The sequence below is a fragment of the Pseudopodoces humilis genome, chromosome 15, assembly GCF_049639895.1.
Source record: "Pseudopodoces humilis isolate 2021_Gansu_Grassland_sample_001 chromosome 15, ASM4963989v1, whole genome shotgun sequence".
In the NCBI taxonomy this organism is placed as follows: Eukaryota; Metazoa; Chordata; class Aves; order Passeriformes; family Paridae; genus Pseudopodoces; species Pseudopodoces humilis.
The window spans coordinates 9916323-9932385 of NC_142214.1; the positions used below are offsets into that span (position 1 = coordinate 9916323).

At 34.8% G+C, this 16063-nt stretch overlaps 1 protein-coding gene across 11 annotated transcripts in view; it reads right to left on the reverse strand.

Annotated features, from left to right (window-relative positions):
- THOC2 (THO complex subunit 2) overlaps nucleotides 1-16063 on the reverse strand; it is a 50289-nt gene that overhangs the window by 17251 nt on the left and 16975 nt on the right. For 8 of the 11 annotated variants that reach the window (XR_001331957.2, XR_015773912.1, XR_015773913.1 and 5 more), the window contains 16 exons: nucleotides 15665-15820; nucleotides 12533-12705; nucleotides 12192-12387; nucleotides 10465-10506; nucleotides 9739-9780; nucleotides 8599-8729; nucleotides 8411-8512; nucleotides 7126-7210; nucleotides 6069-6162; nucleotides 5558-5638; nucleotides 5183-5279; nucleotides 3319-3436; nucleotides 2639-2818; nucleotides 1874-2038; nucleotides 927-1202; nucleotides 345-486 (listed from right to left, as the gene is read on the reverse strand). Coding sequence is in view for 8 of the 11 variants with exons in the window: in XM_088062887.1 (XP_087919013.1) it covers nucleotides 345-486; nucleotides 927-1202; nucleotides 1874-2038; nucleotides 2639-2818; nucleotides 3319-3436; nucleotides 5183-5279; nucleotides 5558-5638; nucleotides 6069-6162; nucleotides 7126-7210; nucleotides 8411-8512; nucleotides 8599-8729; nucleotides 9739-9780; nucleotides 10465-10506; nucleotides 12192-12387; nucleotides 12533-12705; nucleotides 15665-15820 (2080 nt within the window). In the remaining 3 variants the exon portion in view is untranslated. The remainder of the gene's footprint in view (nucleotides 1-344; nucleotides 487-926; nucleotides 1203-1873; nucleotides 2039-2638; nucleotides 2819-3318; nucleotides 3437-5182; nucleotides 5280-5557; nucleotides 5639-6068; nucleotides 6163-7125; nucleotides 7211-8410; nucleotides 8513-8598; nucleotides 8730-9738; nucleotides 9781-10464; nucleotides 10507-12191; nucleotides 12388-12532; nucleotides 12706-15664; nucleotides 15821-16063) is intronic. The other 3 variants (XM_005530007.3, XM_088062889.1, XM_088062888.1) reach the window with 1 other exon arrangement.

The window sequence follows — 16063 nt, forward strand, 5'->3', positions numbered from 1 at the left end:
ACTTAGCAGCATTCTAACTGCAGCATTCTAACTGCAGTTAGCAAGTACAAGCCAGCTTGCAATTATAAGTTTCCACTGAACTGGTCAATCTCTAACTTATTTTCTAAATTAGGGCAAAATTCAAAAAGTCTTGACATTGCAAGAAACAAAACTTCTCTATGAAAACCAATGACTCAGCATTTTCAAAGACACATTACATTCTAACTAAAAATTTACCTCACTAACAGACCTCATCATATAGAGATCAAATTTTCAAATTAACATTAACAGTATTATTGCAAGGAAGTTCTGGAGACAGTGATGACTACAAAAACATCCACAGCATTTCCCTTAGACACACTTACTTGCCAGAAGCCAGTTATCTTTCTCTAGTTTCAGTCTCTGCAGAACCCTCTGCACATGCTCCAACTGCTTCTTCTCCTCTTCAAGGAGCTTGTCCTGCAAAGCTGTGCAACGTTCTTTTTCTTTTTTCTTTTTATTTGGAGGCTATAAAATGTCAATGTAACTAATTTAGTATTATACTAAAACTTGCTATAGACAGAGCAATAAGTTCCTGGTAATACTAAAGAATACTTAAAAAACTTCTCACTCAAAAATGTTCTGCTTTAATAATCAACTGATTTTATGAACACTGGCTGACTTTAGTTAAGACAAGAGTGAACAGACAAACCATAGATACAGGTGTCAAGACCTGCTTTCTGAAACTGATTTTCCAGTAATTTTCACTTAGTGGAGTCACTAGTACTTTTAAAATGGAAATTATGAAGGAAAGTCAATCCAAATTAGTTTAACGTGGCAAATCAGAATGGATGAACCAGGGGACAAAACTTCATAGATCTAAACAACCTTAATATAATACTTCATGAAAAGAAACTCCTGCAAGGCTAGAAAAGTTTAAACTGAACCACAAAATGATATCAACATACCATTTCCTGATTGTCATCTATGGCTTTCATCTGGACTTTAAGTTTATTGACTTCTCTGTCATAGCTGCTGTGTGGCACGGCAAGGTCATACATTGTTAAAGACCAGAATGTAGCATAGAACTGAGGGCTGATGTCATCCCATACTTTAGGGAGGTGCAGAGAAATCACAGCTTCGTGAACAGGAGCCATCACCAGCTCACATGATGTAATGTATTTGTGAACTTTGTGCTGCTGTTTATTTCCCTTCTCAGCTTTCTTTAGTTCATCATACTTTGACTGTGGATAAAAAAATAAAATAAATAAAAAACTGTAATCTACAAATACAAAAATTAAACTTAATAGAATAATTTAACTTTCCTGAAAAACTTTTCTGCACAACATTTACTTGTGAAATGTCAGTACATAAAGCACTGAAGAACCTTATACAGAACCTTTAGTCTTCATCCCTATTGGATGGATTTATTGTTCTTCACTGATGCTGCTACCTGTTACAGTAACATACTATACTACACCAAGTAAAAACTGCTCTCCATATTGAATTTTTTAGATGCAGGAACAAATTAATATCTGACACTTCCTGAGATAGCACACCATTTGCCAGCTGCAACACTTTCCTCCACAGCAAAAATCCATCTAACATACCTGCAGAAGAACTTACACCTTTGAGGGAATAGGGAGGGAGAGAATTCCTCTTGATAACCCAAGACATCCAAAGAGGTGACTTCATTAGCTACTTCTGTCAGTTGTGTGAAAGTTGACACATGGGTCATATTTTCTAAGATGATTAAGGATAACCTGTTCCAGCCCAAAGTTTCTATTTCTAATTCTACTCACAGAACTTTGCAAGTTCTATTTAGCAAACAATTTTTATCTGGAACCTACCACATGTACTGGTAACAGGTATCAGAGCAGCACTGTGAGCAGACAAATGGAAGAGTTGTACTCACTGAAATGTGGTGTGCATACATGGGTCTTGAGAGGAAAAATGCAGCATCGTGAGGTGTGTGAAACTCATTACAGAGAACATCAATAGAAGGCACTCGCTTAATGTAATCCTCTGTGCTTAGATTGGATGCTAAAAACCCACCAAATTGTACCAAGGTGTCATGGCACTACAAGTTAAAAATACAAAAAGTTAGCAAACATTATTATTTTGTTCAACAATTAAGTTATGGAGAGCCTCAAAGCTTGCTTTTTAAAAATTTTTTGCTTCTTGTTAAAAATGCTAACACCAAATAGTAGAGAAAAAAAATTCTAATGGGGGAAGAATAATAAAATAAGAAACCCCACCTAGAAAAGCCAGCACAACTCAAGAGCATTCTAATCTACCAGAATGGAATGCAACTAGTTCCTACTGCCTGAGGCAGTATTTTTTTTAAAGGAAGGAAGTTTCACTTACCAAAGTAAAATTAGAAAAACACGATGGACACTTAAAAAATAAGAATTTAACTTTTTATGATATTGGATGCTTTGCTCTTTTACTCAGAGGTCACTTTTTAATGTAATATACTTTCAATACACCCATATATTAAAACAGAGCAACCCTGCAATTAGTTTTAAAATTCCTATGTATTTGTATTTATTGTACTGTATTCTTATATATAATTCTATACATTTTTGTTTTTTATGTGCTGAATCCTTACATACTGTGCTGATAAACTAGAAGTTAACAAAAAGGAGGGGATCTCATTAAAACAGGTGTTTTTACTTGCCTGATCATACAGCTTTCCCACCAGCTTCAAATGTTTTTCCCCTCCTTCTTGAAAGACAACACCATTTCTCTGTTGAGCCATAAGCAGGCACAGTGGGAGGGCAAGATCATGGTCCAATAAAGCATCTTTTAATCTCTGCGATGACTTCTTTGTATTCCTGATTTGACCAAAGTATCCACCCTGCACAGTACAGAAGAAGTTACTCAAGTTGGAAAATAGTGCATCACAAACAGAATCTTTGTATGCTGACTGCAGAAATACTGATGAATTAACAGCAATAGTTTCCTGTCCATCAGTCAAACTCTCTGGATACTGAACTGCAATGTATGCATAGAAGAATCAAACTAACTAGTCTTGTATGTTTTAAATAGTTTTTGCTACTCCCCCCGAGCAAGGCTGAGCCAGCAGAACTACACCACATCCAAGCTTAGTGGCTGCTGGAATGCACAGGTCTGTCATGTAACACTCTCTCCTGAAAATGAGATGCTGTGATGCACAAGAATGAAGGTTCACATCTACACTGCACTGGCTGCCTATCTCAAGGTCTGTAAGCTCAAAAGAGGCAGCAATTCCAAGAAGGCACACACTTTTCTCAGCTATGCTGCCAGAGTTCTTGAACCAGAGTCTTTAGAACCACAAATAAAAAGCAATAGTTATTATTAAATTTAACACAAACACACCTCAGCTTTCAGTTGTTCTCCACCAGTCATGGCTTCCAATTGTTCCATCGTCATTTCTTCAGTAATTTCTATCCCTGCCATTTTCTGCACTACCTCTTTTAAAATAAGCAAATCAAAGCTGCAAAGAAAACAGACAAGTGGAGTAAAAACAAGACAATTTGTTTAAGAACTGGACGCTATGACACTCAATATATATTACATAGCAGCACTACAGTGCATGTTAAACAACATTCTCATTCTTTTTTCAAGAAGAAACTGGTATGTCAAGCACAAGGATTTCTTAATTCCAAGAAAAAATCTTGTACTTAAAAGCAATGTAGTCATTCCACAGATGGATTTCAGAACCCCTGCAGAACAACTTAATTTTTTATGAAGATGGTAGTGAATGTGGTGCTATTAAGTATCAGCAAATGAATCAAAGTTTATTGCTCCCTTTTGTTGCTTTCCATGTTTCAAACTGTATCTACACAGTTATTTAATGAATGTGGAATATTTTATATTTTGTTAAGAGTTTCTAGAATAGTACACAGCCTTAGAAATGCATTGGCAAAGGTAGTCTGGAGAGGTACTTAAATACATGAAAAACATCTTATTTTTACTTGAAACACAATATATAAAATATTGTAATAACCATCCTGCCCAGAGACTAGGTTTTACTTCCTGAATTCCATAAGGACAATGACTTTTCTTTGACAGAAGTATAGTAAATTGTATCCCAATCACACAAAACAATGTTTTCCAGTTAACTTCAGAAATTTCTGTGACTTTCTTATGAAAAGCATTAACCCATGCCTTCCAAAACAAAGTGTCATCTTTAAATAAATCATACAGCTTGTATTTTTGTTTGCTGTTCCAACCATAAGTAGCTTTTCTTTCTACGAACTGTGCAATACCAGCATAAGCTCCAATTCAAATACCTGAATATTGTAGTCCTGTGAAACTGGTAATACAGGTAAATCAATTTTATTTTTATGATCCCCAAGTACTAAACTGACTTTTTTTTTCCCAAAATAGTTTCAGTTATAATTTTGGGAAAAAACAATAAACATTACTTACCCTTCCTCTGTAGCTCAATGTGATTGCCATCATCAGAACAAAAAGTAGGGACAGAGGAGCGTATGAGACTGAATGTCTATGTTGCAAGGAAGGGGAAAAAACTACATTTCTCAACATAACTGCCCTAAAATAACATGCTGTGTTATAACCATTGGTAAGCTGCCACTCAACAACCATATGGGGATTTCTAATAAAAAGAAGCTGATACTCACCTATGTGGTAACATTAAAATTAGGTAAGTAAATGAAACAATACTACTAAAGTGATGACAATGGACAGACAAAAGGAAAAGTCAAATTGGAAAACTTGTTTTGAGTTATGATTGACATTGACACATGAAGAAGCAATTAAACTACCACTAAATTAATTGGATAAAGTATTTAAATAATATTAAAATGTTAAGAGCCATTCCTGCAGGGAAGACATGAGAAAAGAAAAACAAACTGTAACAGTCACACTGCTTTATATAATGGATAGTATTTTTTAAATAATGTACAATAACTTCTGTGATGTAATTACACACTGGCAGGTTTTTTTCCCCTGTCTGGTTAGCTGTTAAGAAAACTATTAAAATAAATTAAAGATGAAAAATCACTGTTTCAAGAATGTCACAGCGATACAATTAGAGGAAAGGTAATGTACTAGAGAGTATATCATTCTTTCTTTCTGCTAATTAACCTTCCCAGTGCTATGAACAGAGTTGACGAGTGCTAGAGCAACAACTACATCAGATGTCTGTATATCGGCAAACACCTAAATAGCACTTTATAAAAACTGAGTTTATAAGGATCCATTGTGCAATACTTGCCTTTTGCCAGCTTTCAGCTGGTTGGCCACATACTGCAGGAGGCCTGCAAGTTCAATTGGGTATTTTCGGAAAATGGCACCACAAAAACTTGCCAGACCTAGAGCAAAGAGAAACAGCTGTGACTTCACCTCTTTATTACATAAACATAAACAAAGTGCACATGGCATCTTAGCAATACATGCATTTCCGGAATACAAAGGGGAAAAAAAATCCTATTGATTAAACTTGCCAGCTCTCCATTTTGTTGAAAATATTAACCAGTAGGTGCAAGTGAAATATTGATCATAATGGTCAATGGTTCAATAGATCATGGGGGGCGGGGGTGTGTGTGAAGTATTTTAAACATATTGTAATAAATGAAACAAGAATACTAACTCTGCAGCCAGCTTGAGATTGTAGTGTCATCATGCTTCATTCTCTCCTTCTCAGGGTTTGCCAGTGCCTCAATGATACAATCTTTAATGGAGTTAAAGAGAGCATTTCTCCTCTACTTACAAGCACAAAAGTTACAGACTTTTTTTTCTGGCTTTTGTAATATATGAACATGATATATAAGTACAGTAAGCATCAACATAGCTGTGGTTTTAAAAAAATTAAAAAACACAAAAAAGTAACCTAAAAGCAGTATTACCTCACTATTTACAAGATCACTATGCTTTCAAGAGTGAAAGTAGTAAAAACAATAATAATTTTCATAGTGTGAAATAATTAAGAGAGGATTCCATAACCCACTACAAATGCAAAGGTATTTGCAAACTTCACTAAAATTTCCAGCAAAAAGCAACAAGAAGAGAAAACACAATATTTACTCACAGATAACAGATTTAATCTGGCTACAACTGCAGCTTTATCAATAAGAGATGTAGTTATTTACATCAAAGGATACATGCCAAGACATCATAGTTCAGGGAAGTGAGGTATTTCAGCGAATCAACAACCGGAGTTATCAAGTTATCATATTTTTGTATTTGCGATAAAATCTGCAAGTTACAACAGACATTCAGCTGAACAGGGGCTTTTAACAAACTGGCCTTCAAAACCTACACAAAACGTGCTTAAAATTAATTTTTCTAAGGTCCTAAACAACTGTCAAAGTAAACAGGTAATCTCATTAATCTATCTAGTACTTTAAAGATATCAGTGAAACATGTCTCTAACATGTAAAAACCATTCTGTATATTTTCTCTTTTCAATTATCAGCAAATAAAATAACGAAAACATTTTTTTCCTACTATTTTTTAAGAATCCTAAACCTTATCAGCAGGATTTCCTGTTGCTACAACAAGTAGTTGTAATACAAGACTATTTAAAAAAAAAACCCTGAAACCATGAAGCTAGGTCATGAAAGACTACAAGTAAACTGTATTAATCAATTTCCAGGATGTTCTCTTTGGTACATGACACACAAGCGTATATTGCAGCAGTAATTTCTTCAAGTAAAATCTAAAAGCTGGTAAGTCAATACCCTTAGGTCGCTGTTGTGACTAAGATGGAGGCCCATCAACACATTTTAACACCTCTCCAGCACTCTGCAGCACCAAGTAATCTTAAAAATCCTTCCCAACTTCATAGGTGCATTTCAGACTTCAAAGCTTTACATTTTCTTCTAATGACCCTGATCCATCTCCACCCCATTCATAGACAACTGTCAGAGTAACTTAACCTGAATTCACATTCTGCATAACCTGTACCTGAGACCCACCTCTGCTCTCTGAAATTAAAACTTTTTCTGCAGTTAGTTATTCAAGAGATTTTTATATTTAATATCTAAGTTTTAATAAGTCATATTTAGTACCTTACTATGTGCACTACTAAAAAATTACTGTATTTTAAAATTTGTATCAAAAGTAAAAAATAATGATATTTGAACTGCAGGTCCCTTCCTGAACTTCAATTATCTGTTGTCAGGATGAAACAGCACTCAAATACATGTAACAACATACATAGTCAAATAAAATTGTAGGATTGCTGTGGCTGAGCTTCCCAATTTGTCTTCCAGAGGGTTTCACATTTTCCTTAGTTAAGCGCCTGTAAATAAGGACATATTTTATTACAAAAGACAAGCTAGAAGAATATTAAAACAACAGGTTAGTTTCATTGAAGAAACATCTTTTAGTCTCAGAGACTAAATTCTCACTAGCAAATGTGTTTTCAAGACATCTCAGCATAGAAATACTAAACCGTTGAGAAATGGAAATTGAGAAATCCTCCAAGATGCAGACAGAACAACTAATCCAGTTGTCTATTACTATGGACCATATTCTAGCTTCAACTTTGAACATTTTGCTTTCAGAATTTGTCAGTGAAATCTGTACCACATACACCAAACTACCATGTGATGCTGTTAGTTGCTCCTGGAAATTTAACTTAGGCACAGATCAGTCATTTTTTGTTGCATTCTGTTCATTGAAAAACAGTATTTCTTTCTTCGTGTTATAGTTCCACAGAATTTCCTACTGAAGATCTGAGCTCAACCTGAAACTTGAAGTTGACAGTAAATTATACACAGAGCAATCTTTAACGACTGACAGCACTGTGGTTCACCTGCACAACTGAAATCCATTGCACAGGGGAAGGGAGGAAAGGTTTATGGTGTATGTAGCAAGGCTGAAGGGAATCAAAACAATTGTTCCTAGCTTTCACAGCTGTAAGTCCAAAGTCTTATCCAGAAATAATTACTGTCTTGCCTACATGGAAAGATTCTGATTATCCATATTATAACACCACACCATTTGCTTTTGGCAAATGGAAACCCTAAATTCCCTGACAGTGACATCAAATGTGAGGTAAATCTGAAATTGCTGTGAGCCCACTTGAGGATGAGAATAAATCATTCTGTTCAACTTACTGCCATACATTTAAATCTACAGAGAACATGACAAGATTCTTGAGACTCTTTGGAGCAAAGTCTCCACCTTTACCCATGGAAAAGGTTTTACCTCATTTAATGGGACATTTTTCAGAGATTATATATGCTTATTGGTGACAAATTTGCCTGTATCCTTGCTTATTTGATGGTTTTTAACCACAATACATTAAATATTAATTATAATTTGACATTATATATAATGTAAAATAATTAAATATTACATTAAACAAGGACTATTTGAGAAATTAGTAAGTCATTAGTCAGGGAATGTATTTGTCAAGCTTTTTTTTTTCTCCAGCTGGTAATATGCAATACACTGTATTACAGTTCATTATTATTTATGGGAATAGACCACTTACTTCATAATGTATTTGGCTCGGTCTATGGTTTGAGCTTTAACTTTCACAAGAAGTGGGTGACTGTTATACGTTTCATTCTTCCATTGCCCATAGAGACGGTACCTGGAAAAGTTATACAGGAAAAGGAATTTCAGAACTGACATTTGAACAGCCCATTCCAAAGGATGGAAGCAAATCATTCTACTCACCGGTACTGGTATGGAAAGGTTTTGAACATTCCCCATAATTCCTCAGACATGCATGCATTGCAGTCCATCAAGGAAAGAGATGGAAGCAAGACTTGATCAGTAATACTCAACAAACAGCTGAACAGTGTCTCCTGGGATAAAGACAAAACCCCAAGGTAACTATCTTAGAAGCAATGTTGTACATGCAATGCACAAATGCATGAATGGAAAATTTGATTATAAAACAAGTACACCACAAGATTAAGACTTCCAGAACAAAAATCTAAATAGTACCTAGAAGTATCTATCATCATAAATAATTTTGTATATAATTTATGGGCTATATATATTGTCAATATTTTATCTGCCTATATAAGATACTAGAACAAAGCTAATGCAATCTTCAGTAGGTTGCACTCATTTTCGAATCAAACAACCCATTAAAAAATGGATATTGTGTGGACTTGCATGAAGTGCAACAACATGGGAAAAAGTTCATTTTGGCAACTGTTTTCAATGTATTAAGGTATTCCTTATCTTTACTTCCATTTTCAAATTTCAGATAAAAATCTGAAAACGTTATAGATGTTTGCAAGACACATTTCCAATTTCCATGTTTTCAGTATCCTATCCTGACCCTTTCTTAAACATTTCTCCTTTCCACTGAGCTATTCTAGAATAACTAGCAGCAACAGCAATTAAAAAAAAAAAAAAGAAAAAAAGAAAAAAAGAAAAAAAAAACCCAGAAAAGATTTTTTTCTACAATGATTCAGGAAATCAGGGTAAGTGAGAAAGGAATACATAACAATGAAAACTGCAGAAACTTCATACTGAAAACTTATTGATTAAAAAATAAAAAAACCACCACTTGTTTTTTAAGTTAGATTTCAACTAAACATCTGGATTTCATTGTAAACAATCTTGATAATAAATTAGAAAATTTTGAAGTAAATAAATTTAGAAATTTTAAAAAAATCACTGTACCAATAAACATCTCCCACTATGTCAAATTTGTCTTCATGCTTTTCCCCACCATGAAGTGTATTTATAGAATAAGTAGCTGGAGGATTCTAGCTGATTCCAAGCAAATAAGAAGTAAATTGCACATTTGGTCGCCATTACAATCTTGCACAAAAACACCTTCCTCCAAAATAAACTCACCATTTTCTCTTTATCTTCCTGTTTGCTTCCATCAGACTGAAACTATAACAAAGACAACCATGTTAATTATAGTACAGTTAATGTAACAGCTTCAGCAGGGCTATCTCAGCAAAAGCATAAACCTGACAGGCCAAGCATCATTTAAATGTTTAATTTGCCACATCTGTCAGCATTAAAGTATTTTTAAACAGAAATTCAAATGCACGGATGAAATGCATTCCTTACATATAGAGAGGCTTTGTGCAATTTTGTCCAAAAAGAAATAATAGCTAAAGGTACAAGGAAACTTGCTATTACATATGAAATATTGAATTTTCTTACTGGAAAGGAAAAAAATGCCTAAGCATTCACCTTCTACCTAAAAAATCTGAGGACTTCCAATGCAGCTATCAACAGCCATAGACTATGTCCCCATCTTTGTCTCACAATAACACCTTCTTAAGCTTTTCGTCTTCATTATCACATTACTTTTTCTCTCTGCTTGTTCCATTCACTATGAAAAGCATATTAAGCTATCACACCAGTAAGTCCACAATTATTTTAAAGGTACACTTTAGCATGAAAGCTGCAGTACAATGTTAGTATTCTAACTTTTAAACTACTGTATGGGTTAACTTAGGAGTTAAATTACCTTCAGTTACAATATATCTACTGTGTTAAATGTAGTTTCACAACTAGAACATGCTGATGGCAACAATGCATTAGAAATAACTTTCCCTGTGTTACCTTAACCACTCTGTCACTGACGAATTTCTTCACAGTTCCAGCCTAGAGCAAATAGCTAAAATGTTGCTCATTCTTGTCAGAAGCACATTAAAACTGTTATATATTTACAATAAAGCTGCACAAGAGATTCCTATAACCAAGTAATCTCCATTTCACTGTACATACCATCAGAAACAGGGCTTTCTCACAAATGTTCAACACTTCAATTACAAAGCAGTCCTAATAGTCTGCTGACAGCAATAAAATGCATTAGTCCCTTAAAATTATAATTTCCAGCTTAACTGCACTGTCATTGCAAAATATCACTGAAGTGAAATCAGTCTTCTCACTGGCCACAAGAAATAAGCATACTATAAAGTCAGAGTATTTACCACTGGGAAATCTCACCATTCTAGACGAGAAGAAATTATAAAGATTTGGAAGTAGGGAAATAATTGAAGTTCCCATTATTTTATTACAAAGACTATATGGAACCCAAAGTTATTTTAGGTCTTTCACTTATCACTGCATCTTGGAACCTAACAAGAATAAATTTTCTTGACAAAATCTGATATTTTGAGCAAAAAGATCTTCAATCCCAGTAATTATCTCTGCTCTTAGCTCTGCATCATCAGGTATAGTTGGACATGAAAGCCTCCTCTCAGGCAGTATACAAATTATGAGCATTCCAATATTTGTTAGTTTCAGTGGAAATAAAAATACTTTTAAGGAAAAAAAAGTTATAAAACTGAAAATTTCCCCTCCAGTACCACTGAGATCAATCAACCTCTCAAATTTTCTGTCACAAGTTAAAATAAAATGCTGGGTAACACCATCCATGATTTTTAAGTTTTGGGGAGGTGGACTGGTTGTTCATTGATAATAGCAATTTCAAAATTATTTATTCCAAAGTTTCTTTGAGCTGCTGTTAGAAAAAAAAAATTAAAACACCTATTGTTAACTTGAGAATAAACCAGAAACTGCTAGTTAAATAGCAAAATGCCAGAAAAGCAGCAAAAGTAATCATAAGCCTCAATCTGAACTGAATATATTTTAAGGGAGTTCAGAATATAAATGCAACTTGCAGCCTTTTAAAACAGGTCACACTGCCAATCCTTCAGTAGACACATGGTAAAGATATGGTCACTAGACAGTAACCCATCTCAAGAGATCAGTTAATTTCTGAAGTCGGCAACTTGAAGCAATTGCCACATTGAACTCATCCTTAGAAGAATCCAAAGGTTTGTCACTGACACAAAATCAACAGCAGCAGCATTTTAACTAGGCAGAATGGGGAAAAATCGTGAAGGATGCAACATCCTCTGCTTCCCAAGTAACCTAACAGCTGGAATAGAAAGGTGAAATTATTTGTACTGCACGTGTATTAGGCTCTCAATCCTCGTTGACTACATTGGTGCTGTAATAATGTAGAAGCTTCCAGGCAGTCTGTACAATATGTCTGTTGGGTTTTTTAACTGTACACACATAGATAATATTTTAAAATATGAATACCATAATGGGAAATTAGATGTCACTAAATACCCATAGTTATAAACCTACAGTGTATTAAGTTGTTGATAAAGATGTTTATAGACCATAAAATTAATAAAAAAATTAATTTTTGTTTGTCCCGAGTCAAAACTTTTGTTTCAGCATTTGAATATCATACAATTAGCAGGACAAGCATTCTTTGACACCAGAATAATTGCTATTTTTTACGTTTTGACCAGCTGTTGTGTCATACCAACCTCTTTCATAAATGCTTTTCCAAGGCGCACTACTTTTGCAAATAAAATGGGATCATGGGACAGATGAGGACCAAGGTAACAAAGCATGTTGAACACTTCCTTTCTCAATTCCTCAAAGCTCTCTGCTTGTTTTGGTGCTCTCTTGTTTGGCAAAGAGGAAACAGGTGACCCTTTAGCTCCTTTAGGTACACCAACTCTGAAAAATAGAATGTGCAGCATTTCACATGAAACAGAACTCAAAACTTCAGAAATGTATCTATAATTAGGCTTATTAGTGAATTCATGCTGAAAAGAAATTGTTTTTCCCCTGTGTAGCAGCAGAATCGTGGCTGTCACTTTACCTGCGGTACAGAGGCTCAATTGTCACATGGACAAGCTGGCAAAGTGCAATTGCAATCGGCTTGTGTGAAGTAGAGTAAAATGGAGGCATCTGATCCATAATACTTTGTGCATGGTGCCAATCACCAATTTTTAATAAGGCTTCCAATAAGCCAAGTTTTTGATTATCAGGAGGCTGCAAGACAATAAAGAATAAGTGTGTTCATTAAGTCTCCTCAATACTTCTTAATCAGTTGCAATCCACAGCTAGAGAAAAAAAGCTTTGTATATTAACCATGTAATAAAAACATATGCAAAATAAAATTTAGCTAGACATTTAGACAATATGCAAACTTCAAAAGAAATTATACACCAGTCCATGTAGAACTTAACATCTGGATCAAAGAAAAAGTTAAAAATAAAACAGAAATTTATCAAGTTGTCTGATGTATATCAGATACATATTTGATCTGATCACGTATTTTTCAAACTGTCACAATCTATTGCAGCTCATTTCCTTACAGAACACTTTAAGAACAATGCAAGTACTTAAGAATCCTTTATGCTGTGTGTTTTTCTGGTTTTAAAAGCACAAACTTCTTTTGCAAAATCAGATTAGAATAAAAAAATAGCTAGGCCATGCTCAAACCCTTTCTCTGTCCTAGTGTGCCTGTATGACAAGTTTCACATTAGCATCTATTCTAGGAAATTATCTAGACTTAAGTGCAAGTCTATACAAAGTTTTCCAAAAATTCCCTTTGCAATACAGGCATAAGAGGAAACAGGACTCTACAATTAAGGTCATGACTTGAAGCACTTTTTCAGGGGCATGGTAATGATATATTTTATTGTTATACCTCAGTTTTCCCTGGCTCCCACAGTAAGTCTATTCTGAAGTGACTAACTAAGGAAAACTAGCTGTAAGTAGCTACAAGCCTAAGATTAAGTTTACACCCCGGGAAGGAAGATTGTAAGTCTAGGACAAAGTATTTTTATTATTTTAAAGCAAAATATTATTTTAGTTAAACCACAAAAGCAGAGAAGGCCTACTGACAAAAACAATAATTAATTATAAAACAGACACTCCTGTGGTTCTACTGTTTGGTTGTTTTAGTGGTTTGGGGTTTTTTTTTCCCCCGTTTAAAACTTTAACACTGGCAAATATTTTTCTGATAGTTTTGAAAATAGAAAACTGAATAGCACATGGTAATATGCAGAGGAAAAACAAGTAAGGTCTCTCTATTCATGCTGAACTTACGGTGCTCACATGCTGCTTGACTTTTGGGTAAGCAAGTTCTGACATGAGCTCTCCAAAAGCCAAGACATGTCTGGCACAGAGGGATCAGTCTGGAACTCCTGTCAAACCCATTCCTGCTGCCCATACTCTGACCTGTCTGGATGTCCTGTCACAGAGTTATGGTAAATGCATCTTAAAAGGCAAAAGTCTACAGCACATTTGTCAAGACTAAATTCTCCATATTAGCGTTATGAGATAATAATGAATTTTAACCACACAAAATAAGCACTTTTTAGATTTAAAAGAAAAGTCAGGTCAATAACTTTTAAACATTGCTTTGTTTACACAGGCATTTATTCCATGATACTGTAGCAAAACTAGTACATTAAAATGACACGCTGGATACAATGTGCCTAAACTTAGGCTGACAACAGCTTTCACGTGTAGTTACTCCCATAACTGCTATGAACTGCCCAGCTAAGCACATATAAAAATACTTCTAATACAGAAACAAGCTTTTCAAGAAACAGCACAGATTGCATAACAGTGTGTGCAGTAACAGAAATAGGTTTCTGTTAAGAACAGCTCTTATTTTTCCCATCATATAGGCTCAGATGTTGTCATTTTAATCCTTCAGAAAAATGCTGCAGTTTCTGCTAGCTTAAAATTCCCTAGCTCTTAATTCTAAAGCTTAGCCATGAAAGCTGTCTTAATTCTTCTGACATTACTTGCAATGCATACACTCCCCATGTCCTATCAAGAGTTTATTTTTCCATTAGAACAGGGTGACAAGCAGACTTCAGAAAATTCTGGGTAGGCCCATCTGACAGCAGAGAAAATGGACCAAAGCACTGTGGTGCAAGCAGGAGGTAGGGGGATTCGAAATTTAAAATGAGTGAAAGGAATCTGTTTAAGCAGCAGCTGTGGCTACAATTGAGAGCCAGAGGACAGTGACTGTATCAGGTGCTGGAGGGAAGAAAATGGAATTAAGATTTTTCAAGCTAGGAAAGAAAAATGGAAAGCAGAAGGAAGGTCAGAGATTAACAGAATCAAGGGGGAGTAGAAGAAGCAGGAATAGGTAGACAAACCAGATTGATAAGGAATCCAGCAGGACACAGAAATTCAAAAACAGAAACCATCAAGACTGATGAATCCCTCTCCATACTCCCCCTAAGCATGCAACTTAAAAATGCATATATCAAGCATTTATTTTTCTTTTTTCCTTTTTGTTTTAAATATAGTGTTTAAGAAGAAATTAAGCACTCAAATGAAGATGACAACAAAATGGCCTCTAAGAGATCAAATAATTTTGTTTCTAAAATAAGGCTTGGACACACTAAATCAAATTAGACCTAGAGCAACATGAATCTGACATAGTAGGAACTTTAAAGAAGAGTATAAATTTACACGTATGGAGATACAGGCTTAAAGGAAAGTACAGTGAGCAGTTACAACCAAAAATCTTCATTCATAACCTTTTTCTACTATGGAGGATAATTATACCAATATTCCTAAGTCTGGCAATTCTTTATTGTCCCAATTCTTGATTGAGACAACCTTTTATTTTTATGAAATCAACTAGAATTATACTATCATGAAGCCTAGAAGTACAGTTGTTAAAGGCTGTGAAGTGTATAAATGCTGGGGCCTACTTACTGGAGCCAATACAACAAAAAGAGAGGGAAGAAATCAATTAGCTATTGAACCAAGAATATTTTACATACAGAAATCCAGAATAAACCCCAAACCATGCACTTTTGCACATTCAATATAACAGAAGTGCAGTCAGAAGACAAATACAAGTCATCCAAGAAGTACGTAACTGCTTTTTAAATAAATACAAGTATGTTTTTATAACAATTGTTTTGTTTAATGTCATTCAAATAATTTTGCTTAAAAGAAAGCTACTCAGTCATACCTTTTCAGTTTTCTCCTCCTCTTTTTCCTTTTCTTTCTCCTTTTCCTCAGTCTTTTCAGATGATAAGACGACCATTGTAAGTTTTCTGACAATTTGTTTAGCTTCCACTATCTCTCGCTTGTGTTCCTCAATGATGGCATTATCCCCTGGTAGAAGCTGAAAAACCAGAACATATCTGAAAACTGAAGTGGTCAACTGCTACCGTGGATCACCTGAGCTTGGAGAAGAACTTTTTCCTTTCTTGCTACTAATCTGACAGTCTTTCAGGAAATCAATTTCTTTTCCTTGCTGCAATCATCCCAAACAGGGAATTGCACTAATAGTTGACCATTCTGAAATCAAGGACTCATGAGAAATAATACCACACTACTTCTTCACAACCATTTGTTGTCTATTGCC